The 22,319-nt window shown below is 31.6% G+C and overlaps 1 protein-coding gene and 1 long non-coding RNA gene across 5 annotated transcripts; both read left to right on the forward strand.

Annotated features, from left to right (window-relative positions):
* The first annotated feature begins 1,976 nt into the window (after nucleotides 1–1,976).
* LOC145611842 (uncharacterized) lies at nucleotides 1,977–5,022 on the forward strand. 4 transcript variants are annotated; one of them, XR_014106478.1, is made up of 3 exons: nucleotides 1,977–2,366; nucleotides 2,790–4,753; nucleotides 4,828–5,022. It is a non-coding gene; the product is annotated as an uncharacterized LOC145611842 (long non-coding RNA). The 4 variants fall into 4 exon arrangements; XR_014106476.1 differs by having other exon boundaries at nucleotides 2,790–4,403; nucleotides 4,687–5,022; XR_014106474.1 differs by having other exon boundaries at nucleotides 2,790–2,973; nucleotides 4,223–5,022.
* Nucleotides 5,023–10,533: 5,511 nt separating this feature from the next.
* On the forward strand, nucleotides 10,534–13,940 carry LOC145623857 (aquaporin TIP1-2-like). The gene is made up of 2 exons (XM_081676740.1): nucleotides 10,534–11,010; nucleotides 13,376–13,940. Exons 1-2 carry the CDS (start codon nucleotides 10,627–10,629, stop codon nucleotides 13,754–13,756), a joined length of 765 nt encoding a protein of 254 aa, XP_081532866.1. The 5' UTR covers nucleotides 10,534–10,626; the 3' UTR covers nucleotides 13,757–13,940.
* The last annotated feature ends 8,379 nt before the right edge of the window (nucleotides 13,941–22,319 follow it).

Below are 22,319 nucleotides of genomic sequence, written 5' to 3' on the forward strand. Positions count from 1 at the left end.
GCATTAGTCAAATCGAATAATAAATAAACCTAATCATGATACTAGCAATATAAAAATAAAATAAGTAATTAAATTAATTAATTACTCACATTCCGCGCATTCCTTTAAATTGCTACATCATGAATATATTGTTAGTAACTTCAATAAAAATATAAATCGAATTGAAACAATTAAATTAAATAAATGTAGAGTTGATTTGGTCCAAAACCTCAGTTATTTATACCTTTCACGCCTTGGTTAAAGTATAGAACTTCAGGTATTGTATGGAATCCTTGGAGTGCTTAAAGAAAGGAATAGTGAAAGAATGGGGAGGCTAGTATTTAGGCTAAAGAGGGAGAAGAGAATTATTTTGTGATCAATCTTGTTGATGATTTAAAAAGGGGTGATATGACCTCTATTTATAGAGAAAAAAGAGGGGTCGAAGAATTAAGATAAGATCCGAATTAAATTGGAATAAAACTCGATAGGCTGCAGTTTTTGCGATTTTTGTTTTTATCATATCTTTTGATCCAGAAATTGGAATAAGATGAATAAGATATTTTTGGAAATCTCTTGAAGTCTAATTTCTAAACCAATTAGAATCAGATTAAAATATATTTTAGAATTAAAGATATGGCCGAAATAGTGAGACAGTGTCAGTTTTGGATAGAGTTTGACATTTTATTCATATCTTTTCCGTTATAGCTCGGAATTGAAATTATAATATATCATTAGAAATATAATTTCAAGAGATATCCAACCATATAAAAATTGGATAAAAACTATGAGTCACGAAAATAATATCTGTCTATCTTTGAACATCTTTCAATTCGGATAGAAATAGGATTTTCAAAAAGAAAAGTTTTATTCAATTTCAAACTCTTTAATCTTATCTTTTCAAAAAGGGTAATTAAGATATTTTAGAAACTTATAGAAGCTTCTAATTAATCCTAATTGGTTTAGAAATTGGATTAAATCATTTGGACCCTCCACATGATCATTGGGTCGTAGATAAGGTGGGCTTAGCTTCAGTTTGGGCTCAGTTTAATATTTTGGCCATAACTTATTCGTTATAACTCGAATTTGGGCTTATAATATATCGTTGGAAATCTATTTTAAAGCCCCATCCAAATATTTAATCATTGGACCCAGATTATGGACCAAAATAAATTGGATTAAACGTTTTTTTTAAAAAGGACACGAATGAATTATTTTGGGTTTAAAGGCACGAAAAGAGGAAAATACGTTATGGTTTGGGGAAACTGGATAGGAATTGGGTTGGTTTATGAAATTAAAATATGGATTTGAATATGGATTTAAGCACTCCAAATATTAAATACTAAACCTGACCAATAATGGCGGTGAAAGGTTGTTCATCATCGAGTTTGGTTTTGGGGAGACATTTTTAGGTGTCTACAGGCGTTGTTGATGTTTTTGTGTTGTTTGCTTTGGTATTGTTATGAATTAGGAGCATGCTATGCTAGCACTGTTTTATTGGGTTTTTATATGCTCTTATCACAACATAGTTGGGTTATGATTGCCGTGATTTGGTTGTTTACTGTATGCGGAGAGATTGAGGGTCTATTTATTGGTGAAGTCCAAGTTTGGGTATGGGGTTTCGGTTGTAGGATCCAGATTTATGTCTTAGGAGTTTGGTTCCTTATTTGGTATGTACCACCGGTGATTTGTGGTGCTAGGTACTTTGATTTAGGAATGGTGGAAGAGATTATTGGAGATCCATTCACTACTACAAAGTTGGCCTAATATAACACCTTATGGTAACACTTTATAAGTCAAGATATAAATAGATATTTAAGTAACACTTTTGTAACACTTAGATAATAGGTAGCACTTGTATGCAACACATATATAATTTGTAACACTTCAAAGTAACATTTTATATAGAGTAACACTTTCAGGAGTAACACTTTGATTATGGGTAGCAGTCATAGCACTTATATGGAACACACACACACACACACACACACAAATCTCCTTTCACTTTCTGCTAGCTCTCTCTCTCTCTCCTCTTTCTTCACTTTTCCCTCTTTTCTCCATATACCTCTGCGATTCACACTTTCCATATTCTTCGATGGAGAACCTCAAAAACTCTCTGAAATTTTTACCCCAATCTTTAGATCCTTACTCCTCTTAACATCATCACCAAACTTCTTAATAAGAACTCAACGACCAAACCCTAACCCTAGCTCCAACTCAATCTAACCATCAAACCACGAGTAGAAGACAACCCCTACGGCTGACGGTTATCAATTCGGCGGCGAAGAAGATACGACGAGTAGTACAAAATGTCGTCTTCATTCGTTTGAGATGGTGTTGCTGCTGCCGGAAATCCTTCCTTCCTTCCGGAAATACGACGAATTTTATCGGTTAGATGTCTTTTCATGTTCTAATTATGTTTGGAATTTGATAATTTTTGAATTTTTCGATTAATTTTTCTGTGATTCACTTTTTTGAATTAAACCTGATTTGTAATGTGTTTGATTTTTTCATCAGTAATGTTGTTCTTTGTTCTCTATATTTTGATATTGCCTAGCTCAATCGAGCTTGAAATTGTTTTTTTTTTTATTTTTTTTCTTTTTGTAGAATTATGAGTTTTGTAGAGGAAATTGTTTAAGAAAGTTGAATATTTGAGCATTTGAGTGGATGCATTCTCTATATTATCATAATACTACTATTAAATAATATGACGAGGCTATGAAATTTTGATTGAATTGGGTTTGGGAAATGCTAAAAGGTGGATTACTTTTTAATATGTTTGTTGTTGTTTGGATATTGTTGTGTATGTGTAGTTAAATTGAGAAGCACTATTACTACTGCTAATACTACATGCCTACTACTATGGGGTTTGAGGAAAGATGAGAAGAAGTTCTTTAGTATCATTTGCTTGTCTTTTAAGAGTATCTGAAGCACCTCATTGCTCTTTTTGTCCGTTTAATGGACAATTTTTCTTCCAGCCAAGTACCAATCATTAAGGTGCTTTTGTTTTTCCCCTTTTATTTCTATATTTGCTTATTTTTATTTTTACTAGTTCAAGAATTTTTTTATGCATTATGTATTATGGATAATTTGTGAATTTTTTTGATTTATGCATTATGTATTATGGATAATTTGTGTATTCTTTTGAGTGTGTACTGTATTGGTCATCAAATTTGCTTGCTTGTACATAAATGTTCTTAGAAGCACGTACTAGTCACATATTTGTTTTTATTCTTTTGAAGTACTGTAGAAGTGAGTAGTGAATCACCCTCCTGTTGAGAGTATTAAGGCTCCAACTGATCAAAGCTCCGAAAATTCGACGAGTTAGCATTACATGACTCTCCACCAAAATCAATTGTGAAATTTCAGATTTTGTAGAATTAATAAATTTGTTTTAGAATTGATGATTTATGTAATTTAATTGATGAATGTCTTAGCTTGTATTGATTCTATTCAGAAACTGATTTAGGATAAATAATTGTTGAATTTCATTCGGCTATGAGTTGTATGTTGGTAGCCGAATCGATGCAGAGTTTGATTGGGCTTGGTTTAGGATTAATGCTTATTGAATGAGTTTGAGTCTGTTTGGGTGGGGGGATCATAATATCAGCTAAAATCAGGTGTACTTTGTAAAATGCAGTTATGAGCAAAAATCTATATCTGATTTTAGTGTGTGAAATTAGTTTTAATCTATAAAAATAAATATAGAGAATAATAAGGCCTTGATGATTAGTGTACTATTGTTACCCTTGCATTCTTGTTTTTGCTTTTACTTCAGTTTTCTTGTTGTTTTTGGTGAATAACTCATATTTTGCCAAGAAATAGGTTAGCTTCCATTTTAATTACTCGAGGTGATCTTCTCATTCCCTTACTGATTCATTTTGCTTCATGATAGCTTAATATAGTTTCCCTTGTTTTTTTGTTTTTGCTTTTACTTCAATTCTCTTGTTTTTGGTGAATAGCTCATATCTCGCCAGTATTGGTTTCTACTTGAACATGGAATTCATACCTGAGATAGTCAGATGATCATCATCGTTTGGATTGTGAGATTGTGCACATTGAGTGGGTTGTTATTGGCTTTAAACTTGTTTCAATTCATCTGATATATATGCTACTGTCTAGGAATGTAGAAAGCAATTTTTTGCAATTAAACCATGCATTGTCATGAGCAGTTAAAATCTGTAGCCATATGCCATGGTGATGAGCTGATGACCTTCAACCATGTATATCAATTTTTTTTTAACAGGAAGAGAAACTTATTAGAGTTTACTGGCAGGAAGTCTTAGCTTATTTCCATGTATCAGAACTGCAAAAGTATGACATGTGCATATTGGAAAATAATCTAAAGGTTTGCTATTGTGGAGTGGTGTCATATATATGTTTGATGAAGCTTCCAAAGTTATCTGATGATTGCTAAACCCAAAAAGGTATATTTTCATACTTGATCTTTCTTGTCTTCTATATATTTATGTATCAATTTATGCTCTGATTAATTAATGAGAGTTTTGATAAGGGAAGAATTTATGCTCTTATTAATCAATTTGTGCTATTGCATTCGATTCTGATAATGTTGTTAATTAACAGAAGTACATTAGTAGTTAGGGAGGTTACGTGGTGTTCTCAAATGTTTTATATTGCTAAAATATGACAATTGTCCACAATATGTTTTTATGATTGCATTCATTGCGACTGAATTGCCTCCCTTTGTAGCCCTTTTTTTTTTATTTCTGTTTGGGAGGTTACTAGGAATGGTAGCAGTTGGAGAGGTGGCAAAAAGGTGGGTGATCTTGTTGCTTATATTAGTAGTCCAATGGGTTTATATGCACAGAAGCTGATCCTTCCGACTGACAGAGCTGCTGTTGTTCTGTTTTTGAGTTGATGTTGTTCTATTTCCGAGCTGCTGCTGTTGTTGCATGTTGCTGATGTTCTGCTTCTGAACTGCTGTTGTTCTGCTTTCGAGCTACTACTAATTTGCACATTGTAATTTTTTTTTATATGAAATTGTAATATTACAAGTATTTATTAATAAAAAAATATCTAAGTTTTTATATGTATTATGGTGTGTTTATTAATTATACTGTTTTTTAGGCATAAAGGGCACTTGTTCAACCTAGGAAAAAACCGGTGTCCTTTATTGACGTTAAGGGCGCCAGTTTGGCCCCATCGGCAACCCCCAAAAAGGCACCGGTTCAAAATCGGAGCCCTAAGTCGGTTTTGAACTGTTGACCATTACATTCTTTAATAATAATAATAATAATAATAATAATAATAATAATAATAATAATAATAATAATAATAATAATAATAATAATAATAATAATAATAATAATAATAATAATAATAATAATAATAATAATAATAATAATAATAATAATAATAATAATAATAATAATAATAATAATAATAATAATAATAATAATAATAATAATAATAATAATAATAATAATAATAATAATAATAATAATAATAATAATAATAATAATAATAATAATAATAATAATAATAATAATAATAATAATAATAATAATAATAATAATAATAATAATAATAATAATAATAATAATAATAATAATAATAATAATAATAATAATAATAATAATAATAATAATAATAATAATAATAATAATAATAATAATAATAATAATAATAATAATAATAATAATAATAATAATAATAATAATAATAATAATAATAATAATAATAATAATAATAATAATAATAATAATAATAATAATAATAATAATAATAATAATAATAATAATAATAATAATAATAATAATAATAATAATAATAATAATAATAATAATAATAATAATAATAATAATAATAATAATAATAATAATAATAATAATAATAATAATAATAATAATAATAATAATAATAATAATAATAATAATAATAATAATAATAATAATAATAATAATAATAATAATAATAATAATAATAATAATAATAATAATAATAATAATAATAATAATAATAATAATAATAATAATAATAATAATAATAATAATAATAATAATAATAATAATAATAATAATAATAATAATAATAATAATAATAATAATAATAATAATAATAATAATAATAATAATAATAATAATAATAATAATAATAATAATAATAATAATAATAATAATAATAATAATAATAATAATAATAATAATAATAATAATAATAATAATAATAATAATAATAATAATAATAATAATAATAATAATAATAATAATAATAATAATAATAATAATAATAATAATAATAATAATAATAATAATAATAATAATAATAATAATAATAATAATAATAATAATAATAATAATAATAATAATAATAATAATAATAATAATAATAATAATAATAATAATAATAATAATAATAATAATAATAATAATAATAATAATAATAATAATAATAATAATAATAATAATAATAATAATAATAATAATAATAATAATAATAATAATAATAATAATAATAATAATAATAATAATAATAATAATAATAATAATAATAATAATAATAATAATAATAATAATAATAATAATAATAATAATAATAATAATAATAATAATAATAATAATAATAATAATAATAATAATAATAATAATAATAATAATAATAATAATAATAATAATAATAATAATAATAATAATAATAATAATAATAATAATAATAATAATAATAATATGTTACCTATAAATTAACAAGGTGTTACGTACATTGATTTGCAAAAAGTGATACATAATGTCAAATATATTGATATTATATATCAAAAGATGATTGAAAAATGTTACCTATTAATACTTAAAGTGTCACATTAGTTCACAAAGGTGATACATAATGTCCGATGAAGTGTTACTATATGATTGAAAAATGTTACTAAAGATAAGTAAGTGTTACATAAGAAATAAAAAGTAACACTTTAAAAATGATACTAATAATATAAAAAAGTGTTTCTTAAAAGGGTTTATAGTATCACTTTTAAAATTGTTACCATACGTTACCCAAAGTGTTACATAAAACCTTAGGTAACATGGGCGGATGTATCACCTATTAAAGTGTTACCTATTGTCTATAATAACACTTTTACCACTTTATGTAACATTTTTTGGGTGTTACTTATGGTTAGTTTTGTACTAGTGATTGCAGGATTCTCAAGGCAGTTCTCAATTTGTGTTGTCTGCTTTAGGTGTGGGATCACTACTAGAAAACAGTCAAATAGCGACGGACTTGTTGCGACGGACATATTATTCCGTCGGAAAAGCCGAAATTTCCGACGAATTTTCATTCCGTCGGATATTTCATACGAATTTAACAATTCCGTCGAAAATCCGTCGGAAATTTCCAACGGAATTAAAATCGGTCGGAATATATGTTCTTTCCGACGGAAAATTTCGTCGAAAAATGACATTTCCGACGGATTTATAGTCCGTCGGAATTTTCCGTCGAAAATATAATTTTTTTTAAGAAAAATCATACACTTCTACAAAACCCTAAACAAGGTTCCGTCTCCTCTCCCTCATTTTGTCTTTCCTCTTCTCTCTCCTTGCGTTCTCCCTCCTCTGCTCCCTCTTCTCTCTCCTCTTCTCCCTTTTCTCGCTGCCTTTCCTCTTCTATCTCTCTCCTCGCATTCGACCTCCTCTTCTCCCTTCTTCTCTTTCTCTCCATTACTTTCCCCTATCTCTCACCAACACCGGCAACACTAACCACCACCAACACCGACATCAACAACAACACCATCATTGGCATCAACAACAACACCATCATCGGCATCAGCAACAATTTTCGTCTGTTTTCGCCCTTTCTCTCTCTTCTCATGTTGAAAACAAAGGTTTTTAGGTCAAATTCGACCATGAAAACTTTAGATCTAGAGTTTTCATGGTCGATTTTGGCCTAAAAAACCCAATTTCGAGGTTATGTGTGGTTGTATTAAGGTATGTATCTTTTTTTTTTTCAATTTCGATTTTATTTTGTTGTTTTATTGGATTTTTTTTACAATTTTTGGTGGTGGTGGGTGGTTGCTGTTGGAGTTCGGGTGTTGGGGGTTGGGATAAGATTTTAATTTTCTTTCTTGATTTTTTTTGTTAATTTTTGGTGGTGATTTAGGTATTCGGCGGCCACGGTGGTGGTTTTAGATGGGTGGTGGGGTGGTTTGCTTAGGTTGGGGGGTTCGGCCGAAAGGGTTAGGGTTAGGGTTGTAGATCTGGGCTTGGGTTTGGTGGGGAAGATAAGGTGGTGGGTCTGGTCGTTTAGTGTTATGGAGGTCTGGTTTGGTTAGGTGGAATCTGGTGGAGGTTTCGGTGGTGGTACGAGTTAGGTGTGGGGCTGGTGCTATGCGGTGGTGGCTGGTGGTGGGGTAGGCTTTTTTTTTTTTTTTGAAAAGAAATTTCCGAAGGAATTTCCCTCGGAAATTTCCGGCGGAATAAAATCCGTCGGAAATTTCCGACGGACTTTCCCAAGCACGTAAACCTCTTTAGACGGATTGATTTCCGTCGGAAATTCCATCAAAAAAGTGGTTTCGATGGAATTTCCGTCGGAAAAGGTGGGTTTTCCGACGAACTATATTACGACAACCAAAACGGGGTGTTTCCGACGGAAAATTTCCGTCATAATTTGGGTGTTTTCTAGTAGTGGATTTCTTTCCTCAGTAATGAGTGCTATGGTGGTGAAGGTTAGGTTGGAGATTGAAGTAAATTCTCCTTCCTTGTGTCTGATGATGATGGCCAGTCTATCCATTATCATTAAAAATCAAATCTTGATGGAGGCTCCTCTTCTAGATCAGTTGAGGGAAGCAAGTTCCTCCTTGCAGGTTCGATATTCTCTTAATCAGGAGATGTTCGGTTGTGAGTTACTAGGGAAGGTAGCTAATGGTCAAGGATCCCAGGATGTTCGTTGTTGGTCAGGACCTTGGGATGACCTTAGTGGCGAGTGTGAATTTTCGCCACATTTCGTGTTATGGCACTTGAGTAGGGAAGAGGTAGTTTTTTGCTCACATCGACTTCCATCGACGCTAGGTACCGTTCTCTTTGCTAGGCCCCTATGTTACTCCCTTTTTCAGTTTCCGCGCCTCTTCGCTCTGGTTTGGGTAGTGTACGGTGGTGGCAAGATCATGACTCCCAGGTAAGTCTTAACGGGGTTTGTCTTGCAGGTTTCTGTCCTAATGTTCGCGACAGCAGGGTTCTCCTTAGCATAGGTTATATTACCAAAGCATGTAATAGTTTAGTAGTGTTTGCCTTGTATTTTAGTTCCTTTCTTTTAGCCTAGGTTGTAATTTGTTCTTTATTTATATAGTTCCCATTGTCAAAAAAAAAAAAAAAAAAAAAAAAAAAAAAAAAATCATTTTTTTAACTATCATTCTATCCTAATCTTAAGGATAATACGGAGTGCGAGCCTGTTCTCTTCGGTTTAATTTCAGGTCAGATTAGTTCTGTTCAGCTCACTTCAGTTCCTATTTTCTTCTCTCATAAGATATTTAGTTCAGCTAAGTTTCAATCAGTTCAGTTCAGTTCAACTTAGTTCAATAAATCAGAATAGACCCTACAATTATGCAAGTACATATCAACCTTTTTTAATTTTAATTACTCGATAAAAACAGTATTCCAAGCCTTTATCAATTTTCTTTTAAAAATATGTTTTTTTTTTATATTTTTTTATGATAACTTTTATTATCAACCAGTCTTAAATTGCATCCATTAATATTTATTTTTGTTATTTTATCTATATTATAATTACAAACTCATTTAATGACGTTTCTTCAAAACCTCAATCCTCAACTCTTATGAGTTCAGTTTTTTTTATTTTATTTTATTTTTTAAATACCTCCCATTAAGTAACTTCCATCATTTTTTTTATAAAAAAACTTTCATCTTTCCTAAGGAGTATTATTTTTCCTTTTCAAATATACATGTTACATGTATATCGTGTGCTGGCACGGATACACTCTAGTTAGAATAAATTTAAGAGGTAAACAAAAGTCTATTAGATATCTTACGTATATCTTTTTTTAGCTTGTGGAGTATATAAACTAGGAAAAATTAAAGATATATGCAGCCTTAAGGGCTACATATAAGAAGCTAAAAGTCGAAAGAATAAGCATAAAATTAACATTTATTATACCGATTTACTCTTGAATTGTTGATAAATTACCAACTTAATAATAAAAAAGGAAATATATTAAATACTTATAGGCAGCCCTAAAGGATGCATATATCATTACCCTATAAACTATAAAGCCAAAGACATTTTGTTATAAGTGCAAAAAAAATTGTGGCCGGTCCTATTGAAATTAAGAAAAATAATGGCCGGTGAAAGACATATTCTAGAATTTTCCTCCAATATCCGTTTTTTTAACCAATATTTCAACATCATTGCATTTTCTTAAAAAATAAAAATAAATATTTTACATAATGGACAGGCTGGCCAATGGGGTTACCCATCCCAAACATGCCAACATATCATTATTTCCACCGGGTAACCGGCTATCACCGGTGACACTACCAACCTATCTCCCTCACTCACCCTAGATAACTCTACTATAAAGTACGTGCTCCCATCTCTACGAAGAAGACACTAGAACAAAAAAGAGTGATCAAATTATTCATCACATCAATCTTTTCTCTTTTAAATTATTATTAATCAGAGATTAATAATATGCCTATTAGCAGGATCTCCGTCGGAACCACCGATGAAGTCCGCCACCCCAACACCTTAAAGGCGGGGTTGGCGGAGTTCATCTCCACCCTTATCTTTGTTTTTGCCGGCCAAGGTTCTGGTATGGCCTTCGCCAAGCTTACCGCTGGAGCCGCTGCGACTCCAGCGGGGCTTGTGGCTGCTTCCATTGCCCATGCGTTTGCCCTTTTCGTTGCCGTGTCTGTCGGAGCTAACATCTCCGGTGGACATGTTAACCCTGCTGTGACTTTTGGTGCATTTATTGGTGGTAACATTTCTCTTCTTAATGGAATTGTTTACTGGATTGCTCAACTTGCTGGCTCCTCCGTTGCTTGCCTGTTGCTTAAGTTCGCCACTGGGGGCTTGGTATGTTTCTTAATCTTTTTTTTTTTACCATTTTTTTTAATCGATTTTTTTTTTTTTTTTTTAATTGCAACATTTCGATTTTTAGGCTTGTCAATAGTTTATAAGTTTTAATTTTACTTTTTTATAATTAAATATTTTACAAAATGATTTTTTTGAAAATGTATAAATAAAATGTTTTTTCGTTAATAGTGGTATATATTTTACCGTAGAATATTTTAAGAAATATTTGTAAGAAGGTACCTTTAAGGCTTTAACGTTGACAAGTTTTTGGAAAGAAGTCCTAAAGAACACTAAATTTCATTAATATAAGTCATACGACATCTACAATTGATCTGACATTGAACGATAATGAAAACGAATTTAACAAAATCAAATAAGAATTGAACTTTGTAGTAATTTAGGACCGTACTTGCATTTTTTTTTTTTGTTGATGATTAGGATTTTTCTTTTCTGAATATTCTTTAAATTATCTAGGAAAATGTAACGAACATGGAATGACATATATTAAGACGTATTTAACAAGACCATACATAATTATATTTTTCATACGGAGTACATTATACTACTTTTACATAATACTAATAATTATATTGGTTGATATAATATTAAATTAGAAATATATGACCAAATCACGCGTCATTCGGTGTAATTAATATTAATTTTATTCTAATATTTCCACTTTAATTATCTTATTAGTTAGGTTTTAAAAACTGTATAGAAATCACAATTTACAGATTTGGTAAAGAATTTGTATACATAGAAATACGAGATTGTATGCGGATTTGCTTATTTAGTTATGATCTGACAGTCTGACATGACATGAATTTCACCAAAATAAAAAATTCTAAGAGGGGAAATGAGTGAATGAGCTGGTAAAATGTATGATAGCCTTGAAAGGATCAAGTATCCACGTTTTATTAATTCTTGGCAAATTCTTTTAGTACTGCTTTTTTAGGTAAATGTTCTTTTGTTTTAAAGGATCGTGTATTCTAGGGAACAAATCAAACCTTATTTACTGCAGTGAGATTATATACTTCATCGGCTATTTTTTTTCAATGACTTACGGAGTATCATTTATTTTTTGACGATCATCAAGGTTAATAATAATGACTAAATTTGTCCCAATGTCATATAATAAATTAAAAATAGTGTTACTATTATTTAAAATCATGTATCATAAAAGAAATACCACATATATAAATCAAATAAAGAGAGGCCACACAAATAAAATGACGATTTCTAAGTTGTGTGGTTTGAATTCAATTATATGATATACGAACTATTTGAGGAAAATGGTATAATGAAAAGTTTAATTACTCCGTATAATTGAGGATAGTCATAATCATTTTTATACACCACTTTTAATAATTGAGTGACAAATAGAGACATCTAGAAAAAGCACGAGTGACTCGAGAGTAAAAGACGAGAATTTAGTAGAACATAGGGAAAAAATGTACCAATAAGTATGTACTATCGGCAGCCCGTTTAATTTAACTTTATTGACAAATCATAAAAGTATTAATTAATTTTGTGCATTTATTTTTATTCTTATCCATAATTATTATATAGTTATCCTTATTAATTACAAGTACATCATAAGGATTCATAACTATTTTAAAAAAGTCTAATTTAAAACTATGATATCAAGTCTATTAAATTAAATGCAATATCTTGTTTTGGAGGAAAGTAAAATCAAGATAATAAAAATAATGCCTCAACTTATATTTTATCATTCATTGTACTTTTCAGCCTTATCTAACTCCAATAATTGTTATTTGAAAAAAAAAACCTCCAATAATTGTTGCAAGCCTCTATAGCCTGCAATGATTTCAATATTTTACATTATGTTTGTGGTTTGAAACTTTGAATGTAAAATACGAACTACTTAGGGCCTGTTCATATTTACTTATTTTCAGTTCAGTTCACTTCAGTTCAGTTCAGTTAAGCTCCAATCAGTTCAGTTCAGTTCAGTTCACTTCAGCTCTTAATTTCTCCCTCTCATAAAATATTCATTTCAGCTTAGTTCAATTCAGTTCAGTTCAGTTCAGCTCCAATCAGTTTAGTTCAGTTCAGTTCAGCTCCAATCAGTTCAGTTCAATTCAGTTCAGCTCAGTTCAGTAAATATGAACAGACCCTTAGCCTCCAATATATGTTTGTGACCCTGACAAGTTTCTTAGAAAAAAAAAAATCTCCGAAAATTAGGAAGGTTTTCTCATGATGGAAAGTTGATATAAATTGTAACTTTTGTGACTTGCAAATAATAAATTAATTAACTTAGCAAAATTTCGATATAGGTAATCTTATCTATTTTTAACTATATGTACGTACGTAAATTGACATGTTACATTTAAATATTTTTGTGTAGGAAACATCTGCCTTTGCTCTATCCGAAAATGTGACCGTATGGAACGCCCTAGTCTTTGAGATTGTGATGACCTTCGGACTAGTGTACACCGTGTACGCCACCGCCGTCGACCCCAAGAAGGGCAACATTGGAATCATTGCTCCACTAGCCATTGGTCTCATTGTTGGTGCCAACATCCTAGCCGGTGGCGCATTCGACGGTGCCTCAATGAACCCCGCCGTGTCATTTGGCCCAGCCTTGGTCAGCTGGAGCTGGAACAACCACTGGGTGTACTGGGCTGGACCCCTCATCGGTGGTGGACTCGCCGGTCTTATCTACGAGTTCATCTTCATTGGAGGCCAAGAGGCTGCCCCTGCTGATTACCAGAGATTATCAGCTTAATTAAGTTGATTATGTGAAAAATTTGAAGATGGAACTTTGTTTTTTATCTTAGTTTTTTTTAATGGGTTATTTTGGTTGTTCTTGTATCATTTGAGAGTTTGAATTTGTGGGGCTCTTTTTAATGTGACAATTCTTCAAATCATGGTGGTAATTAATTTATAATGTGGGTCGTCGTCTTTCATAATCGTCACTAGGGGTGTACATAAACAGGACCGGACCTGAAAACCGACCTGATCCGGACCTGTTGAGACCGGACCTGACCCGGACCTGTAGATTCAGGTCCGGTCCCGGTCCTTAAAATTCAAGGTTTCCGGTCCCGGTCCGGATCAGGTCCAAAACCGGGGTTTTCAGGTCTGGACCTGAAAACCGAAAAGATGCTTTTTTTTTCTTGTAAATTATCAATAGTAGCAGACCCTAGCAGTAACTTTCAATTATATATCTCACTCTCAATCTTCTCCTTTCTCTCTCATGGTCTCCTTCTGACCTTCTCTCCTCAAATTCTCAATCTCCCTCAAGTCCTCACGGCCTCACTAAGTCATCGGTAACCACCAGTCCACCACGAAGACACCTACGGGCTGCGGCTATCCACCATTCTCGCGTGGCTCCGATCCAGCAATCGCAACCACTAGGTCCCGCGGCTCCAATGATCGCAACCACTAGATCGGGACCCCCAAATCGCGCGACCCAGAACCCACCAAATCGCGTGATTCCGCGACTCAGCAACCACCAGATCTGGGCTCACGGTGTGGGGACGTTGTGGTGCCTGCTTTAGTGCTTCCTGTTGGTTTTTTTTTTTTTTCAATGTGAAATCTGAAGTCTGAAATTAATTCAATGTAATTGTGTAACTATTAGTTGAATTTTGTTAGTAGGTACTTTTTTTAATTTTCAATTTGATTTTTTTAGAGTAAAAAAAATAAAAAATAAAAAATAAAAATCAGGTCTAAAACCGGGACCGGAGATATTTTCAGATTTTATGTAAACAAGTCCAAGCCGTCCAACACGTTATTTATTTTCTAAAAAAAAAAAAAAAAAAAAAACACAAAACAGGTCTGTTCAGGTCTGGACCTGACCCGGACCTGATTGTTCAGGTCTGGACCTGACCCAGACCTGTAGAATCAGGTCCGGTCCCCGGTCCTCAAAATTGGCTAATTCAGGTCCCGGTCCTAACAGGTCCGGTCCAGGTCCGGTCCGGTTTTGGACCGGTGTACAGCCCTAATCGTCACTATCATATTATGAGATTCCTTTATATTTATTGAGTATATATATGTAGTGGATTTAATGGATAGTGAGGTTTTTGGAGGCTACTCTTGTGGTTGTTCTATTTTTAAATTCAAGTAATATTATCTTCTATTTTTAATTTTTTTTATTAAATATTATTAGTTGTTCATGTTCATCCTATCATATCCACCAACTTTCGATTATATTATACCTTTGTTGCTTTGGACATAATTGTGATTAGTTAATTATATCCAAATAATAATTGTATGATGTATTAGGTATTTCTAAAGGTGGCAGTATGCTAATTTGAATTATTTTAAAGATCAATGAAAGTTGAAATGATTGTAAGTTCAAAATTAATTGAGTTGTATTTTATAATTATTAGTTTCAATATATACTTCAAAAAAACTCAATGTACGGGTAACCTTTAGGACATCCAAATAATATGCGTAACTTAAAAGATTGTGACAAATTCAAACTTATTATTGTGTCAAACAGAACTATATCAAAGCAGCTATTTATTGTAGAACTGGTCATATTATGCACATTGTACAATTGGTATATGGCCCAGCCTTGGAGCTGTTGGAGGGCATCCAAATGATTTAGTAGAGTGTTAAAGTCAAAAGTTACTAGCTCTAATGTAGAACAAAAGCTTACAAAGACTTATGCTATAAAACTAGTTGTATTTTGCATATAGTATAATCAAATTTATTTCTTTGCTGATTTAGACCATCCCTACATGAAAATATATGAAAAATAAATAGATATGGTGGTTGTACATCAATAAACATGATGCAAATATATAATATTGTAAATGATTTTTTCAATTTTACAATGCTAAATTGAGATATTTTATTGTTCTTGCGTACTCAATTCTAATTGAAATTCCCTAGTAAACCTTAAGAATTCATGGAGGATTCATTTATTATTTCATTTGCTTATTATTTGACATTTGCATGATTCATGAAGCTAAGATGTACTTCTTTGATTGAAGTAGCTTATCATGTTTTCCACTAGACATGACATGTGCAATAACTTCATTATGAAGTTCCATTTTTGTAATACAACGTGTTAAGGTGTACGAAATTAGTAGGATTTCATTGACCAAGATATAGAAATATGATGGTCCTCTACCTTAATTCTTAGACAAATTCAACTTACACAATATTTAATGTTAACAAATTCAACTTAATTATATAAAACTCTTGATAAGTTTAAATGCTGTATGTATTAAAAAGAAACGAAGAAAGTATTATGAATATATTGTATATATTGGCCAATTATAGGCAAGATGACAATGAGTATACAAGTGGACATTGGATTCATTTACCACTTGAAATGAAAAGAATAGTGAAGAGAGTAAGTGAGATCTGAAAATGGTAGCTTAGCTACAAAAGGCGACGAATGAAGCATTGATTGAAAGATCACCACACAAAAGAATCACACATACTGTATTTGTCAAAGTAGTCACTTTTTTATTTACAAAAACTGTGATGAAATAGAAACCACATTTTAGGTAGATTTGTGGTTTGTTTTATCATGCAAACGGACGTGAAAAGTGGCCCTACCACGTGATTTGGGCTAAATAGTGAACCGACCTTGCTGGATTATGGCACCGAGCTGTCAACGTACTCAATATGGGTCTCATTTTTCGATTTTTGACGACAATCATTGTCACTCTTTTTATCTTTTGCCTCCCTTTGTACAAAATTTAAATTATACGGAGTACTTTCTTCTTATTAATGCGTTTAAGTTTTGGTTGATTTAAATTAATGATAGAAAATTTATACTTTCTCCGTTTCTATTTATTGATACGTTTAATTAAGGCATTAAGAAGAAGAGAGAGAGTGAGAGAGAGAGATAAAGCAAGTGGGGTACACTTAAAAAGCAAGGTATAAAACTTACTCAAAAAGGAAACGTGTCAACTAAAAAAAATTCCTAAAAAGGAATACGTGTCAACTAATAAAAAACGGAGGTAAGTATAACATAAAGTGATTTTTGGTAAGAGTAAAGTTATAATCTCATATCATAAACACTTAGAGTCTGTTTTGTCTTTCAATTTTTTTTTTTTTTTTCTTTGAACAGGTTGGAATGAAGTTAGAATTCATTTTATTAGTTGATTAGGCTTTTCTAATGTGGAATCCCTTTTCAAGAAGATTATAACTTTACCTCATCCCTACAATTCTATATATATCCACCTCAAGTATATGCATTCTATTAATAAGATGTAGAAATCATTCCAACAATAAAATCAAACAAATTTAATTTAATATGAAATTTTGAATGATCCATACCTCCTTAATATGAATTTCAAACTAATGCGCATGCGTTTCTATTTGATGACATTACAAACGACCCCTTATAGTGCGAGAATTTTACAAATGACCCCTTATAGTGTGAGAATTTTACAATCGGCCCCTTATAGTGTGAGACAATCTTTTGATTAAAAATGGTCCAAAATGAAAAATAAGAAAACAAATTTCAAGGATGAAAGGAGTAATAACATTTATATTCACTATTTTTTTTTAATTGCATCATTTTATGCTTGTCAATGCAATACTTTGACAATAATATCTTTAAATATTTACGTAAAAATTATAAAAAGTTAACGGTTGAAAAGTAGAAGTCGAGAAAAACCTAACAAGATCCCACATGCTTATGTTTTCCTTACATATAAATTACAAAAGATGGTCAAAGGAGGTTGTGTGAATAACGTAAAGTCCATATGGTGCAATTACAAAAATAAAATGGAGCAAGTATTACACAAATTTTGGCTCAACAATAATAATTGAAAACTACTCCTATTTTCATTTTTAAGTGATACAAACATGCCAACATACAATTAAAAAAAAATAAAAAATAAAAATAAAATAAAGAAAAAAGAAACAAGTATATGTTATACTACGTACTATTGTCATTATGCTAACACTTCATATGTTCTTTTTTTAATTGCACAATGAGTGATTTTACGTTTGTCAATACTCAATACATTACGTTGCCTATTAATATCTTTAATTATACTTTTATAAAAATTATTTAAAAAATTTGATATTTGAAATGTAAATTTCGAGACGAACCTAACTAAATTTCATATTACTATATTTTTCTTCCCGGATAAATCACAAAAAGATGATCAAGGAGGATTATATAAATAGTGTAAAAATCCTTATGGTGCAATAAAAGAAAAACAAACAAAGTTTTGTCTAGAAGTCCGCGCTGACCCATTTTGTTGCAAATAACTGTTAACAGAGGTAGTATATAATATGCATTCGAAACTAATCCAATAATATACTATACACCATTAAGTTATAACATACAAATAGGAAAATAGAGGTCAAATCTATCAGTTCATGATAACAATAACTCGATGGTCATTTTAGATGTATGCTGTTAATTCAGAGATTTTAAATGAGCAAATCTGTTAAAGGTGTATTTAAAGCCGTACATAGAATTTTCATATTGGATCAAGTTTGAAAATATAAAATAGAACAGAATATGTCCAATACAACAACCTTTTAGCCCCCTAATAATAAGAGCAACTTGTTTAGTCTATTCGACCCTCCATCAACTATCTCATATTGGAATGTCACATTTCGGCTGTTACTTCAATTCAAGCTCAAGTGACCATTGTGTTTAATGTCAAAAATCGTCAAAATCAAGGTGTTTTCAAAATAATGTAATGTTGGAATCAATAATAGCAGTTGGGACAATGTTTGCACAATTCCTGTAAATTTCTTAGTATTTTCTGTGGATGTTAAATACAATATTCTACATGGTTATTTGCTCTTACGAGCCGGTTCATATTTATTGAAATGAGCTGAACTGAACTGATTGGAGCTTAATTGAATAGAACTGATTGGAGCTGAACTGAACTGTACTACATAGAGCTGAAATAAATAGTTTATAAGAGATGGAAATTAGGAGCTGAGCTGAGCTAACTGAACTGAACTGATTGGAGCTGAACTGAACTGATTGGAACTAAACTAAAATTAAGTTGAAGTGAACATGCCCTACATATTACCAAGTTAGATTTGATATTTTTCTGTATTTTTGGGTGATATATAAACACCGACCAGAGTCTTGTAAAAAGTATGTACTATTCAATAACTCTTCAAAATTTTAAACAGAGTTGTACATAATTAAAGTACATTATATTCTCCTAAGTTTCACTTATTATAAGTTATTAAATTTTATTAGACCTTATTAAAAAAATTATTTTAATGAACTTGAGTAACTTTTATCATAATTGATATATTTTTAGAACTTATCCGAACTTATTTTATTAAAAAAACTTATGAGATATGAAATAAGTAAAAATAAGATGAACAAAATTGAGCCTAAATGCATTAATGATCAGATTATACTTCATAAACACACATAAAAGATTCACAAAGTTTCACCGTACGGCCGGTCGCAATATAATTTTTTTTTCTCTTTTCTCTATCTCCTATTCTCTTTCCTGTTTTCTTCTTCCCACCTAAACACACCCCTTTCCCGAACTCTCTTCTATCTCTCCTCTCTCCTCTTTCTCTCTCCTATTTTCATCTTCTCCAATTAGCCAACTCAAATTAAACAAGTTAAAAAATGGAGCAGCGGTGGCAGGGGGTAAGGAAGCTCCTCGTACTCCGTCGTCGAAAAACAAGCTAGAGATTTTAAGGCCAAATTCAGCCATGAAAACTGAGTTTTTATGGCTGAATTTGGCCTTTTTAGCCATATTTCAAGTGAAATTCGAAGCTAATATTAATTTTGAGGTATTTGTTTGATTTAATTTTTTAAAAAACCATTTTAATGGTTGTTAGTGGTACGGGAGTTGGTGGTGGTGTGGTGAGTTTAAGGTTTTGAGGATGGCGGTTAAGAAAGGTTGGTGTTGGTGGTGGTTACTGTGGGTTTGGGTGTGGGTTAATGGTTACTAGGTCGGGGGCTACTAGGGGTTACTAGGTTGGTAAGGGGTTACTAGGTCGGGGTTATTAGGTTGGTCAGAGGTTACTAGGTAGGGGTTACTAAGGGACACTAGGTCGGTTAGGGGTTACTTGGGGTTACTAGGTTAGGGGTTACTAGGTCAGTCAGGGGTTACTAGGTTGGGGGTTACTCTGTCTTGGGGGTTACTAGGTTGGGGGTTACTAGGGGTTACTTTGTCTTGGGGGTTACTAGAGGAGTTACTTAAGCGGGGTTACTTAAGGGGTTACTACAGGGGTTACTGATATAGCACCTTGTCGCACCGTGCGACCAGCCGCACCGAAACGCACTGTAAAAGTTTACACTGTGAAAGTATAAAAAGGTAAGTATTGTCTCAGAAACTTGTATTTTCGTTTTTTAAAGGCCTCCTATTTTTATCTCCATAATAAGGAAGACTGTATAAAAGAAAGTGGACTTTTAAGCCTAGTAAAAAAAATTTCAGTTTGGTAAAATTGAGCTATTTGAAAATTTGTGAAGGCATGCATATAGCTAGCATTATTGGTGGGGCTTTGGAGCAATCGTGCAAATGTAAAGAGAATCGTACATAATCCTTAATGGTCCTTATTCTTCGGCATGGATTAAGCATATATGGACTTTAAATCTCATCCCAAGCCATGTTCATATTCATATCTCACATGGGTAGTTGTATCGTTTTGTTTATGTTCTCTTGCTGCCTAATTTTGTTTTGAAATGAATTAAGGGTATCAAATTGTTGCAATTCACAAAAACATTTTTTCTAGATCATAACAAAATATTCTTCGGGAAGCTTTAGGAAAGCAAAGCTAGCTGCTGGCACTCTGCAGCTATCTTCAATACCCCCCTCAAGGTGGAGGTGGGTGATCATCATCTAGATCAACTAACCCCAACTTGAACAGTAGATCCTTGGACTAATAGGCTGGTAGAACCTTAGTAAACACATTTGCAAGCTGTGATCTTGTAGGCAAATAAGCAAATTGAATCAACCCTTCAAGCACCTTTTCTCTAGTGAAAATAATGGCAATCAATTTCGATTTGCTTGGTCCTCTCATGGAACACTGGGCTTTTAGCAATTGTAGACACCCATTTGTGTCTCCCCAAAACCAAACCCAGTGATGAGTACCTTTCGCGTCGAATCATAATCGAATGAAGTGAAAGTGTGGAAAGTTTAGTGTTGCGGATAGTTTTTAATTTCTTTTCTCTTCTCTCTGTTTTTGAAAACTTATTTTAGGAAAACAGACAATCCAGTTTGGTTGGTCCATGATATGGGTCCAACAGTAGTGTAATTGGATGGGGCTTGACAAGAGCTTTCCAACGATATATTATAAGCCCAATTCCGATGAATATTGAGGAAGTTATGGCCAATTTACTAAACTGGGCCCGATTTGAGCCTTATATGCGGCCCAATGATCTAGGGGAGGGCCTAATATAGATTTATCATTCCTAATGCAATTAGGAATGGTTTTAGTCTTCTAGATTCTTCTAAGAGGTTCTTTTCATTCCTAATTCAATTAGCATTGATAAATTGACTTTTGTTGACTTTTCAGAGTTTTAATTAAAATCAAAGAGCATTTTTGAGGAAAATACGATTTTATCCTCCTGTACGGCAATTTTTATCTGATTTTAAGAAAACGCGTGAATTTCCAGGTCAGCGCCAAACGCTAGCTGTAGCGCCTGATGCCAGGGTTAGCGTCTGGCGCCAATGGCCATCGTTGGCGCCAACCTTGTTTCACGTGTGCCAGACTCTGTTTTGATGTTTTAATCTTTTTGGTTGATTTTTTCTATAAATAACGTCGTAAAAACTCCGTTTTCATTGACCAGTTCTCGTTTTCATTCACCTACAGCCAATTTTCATTCATCAATTATCTCCCATTCTCTTCTCATTCGCCAACTCTCATCAAGATTCTTTTGATCTTTCTCTCTTTTTTCTAAACTAGCTTTTTACATACAAAATTCCGCATTCGCAAGATCTAGAAACACCTAGCCATATTCGAAGTTGCCTTCGTCCTAGACGTGAAAGGTTTAATTTCTAAGGGTTTGGTCTCAAATCTCTATTTCAATTTTTTTTTTTTTTTGAAGACTATTTCAATTATTTAATTTAATTGTTGATTTTATTATTTTCCTTGAAGTTACTAACGTGTGTATTTTGTTATTAGAAAGAGGTACGAGGCATCAAAGTAAGTGCTTTAATGGTTTTTATTGATGTTATGATGTAGAAATCATGTTTAGGTTGTTATTATGATTCCTAGTATCATGTTTAGGGAAAAGGTTATAATATCAAATATGATTGTTATGATGCTTCCTATTATCCTTTCTAATATTCATGTTAGTATCCATGTTAGGGTTAAAGATTTGATTTTTATTGTTTAGTGACATGCTAGGGTTTGTTATTAATCTTGTTAGTATCATGCCT

The sequence above is a fragment of the Chenopodium album genome, chromosome 3 (assembly GCF_948465745.1).
Source record: "Chenopodium album chromosome 3, dcCheAlbu1.1, whole genome shotgun sequence".
In the NCBI taxonomy this organism is placed as follows: domain Eukaryota; kingdom Viridiplantae; phylum Streptophyta; class Magnoliopsida; order Caryophyllales; family Amaranthaceae; genus Chenopodium; species Chenopodium album.

What these genes read in the sequence shown, in the direction of transcription:
- LOC145623857 (XM_081676740.1), top strand. Translation starts at nt 10,627, where the DNA reads ATGCCTATTAGCAGGATCTCCGTCGGAACCACCGATGAAGTCCGCCAC. An exon ending in AGTTCGCCACTGGGGGCTTG is followed by an intron (nt 11,011 to 13,375) that starts GTATGTTTCTTA and finishes ATTTTTGTGTAG; the next exon opens with GAAACATCTGCCTTTGCTCT.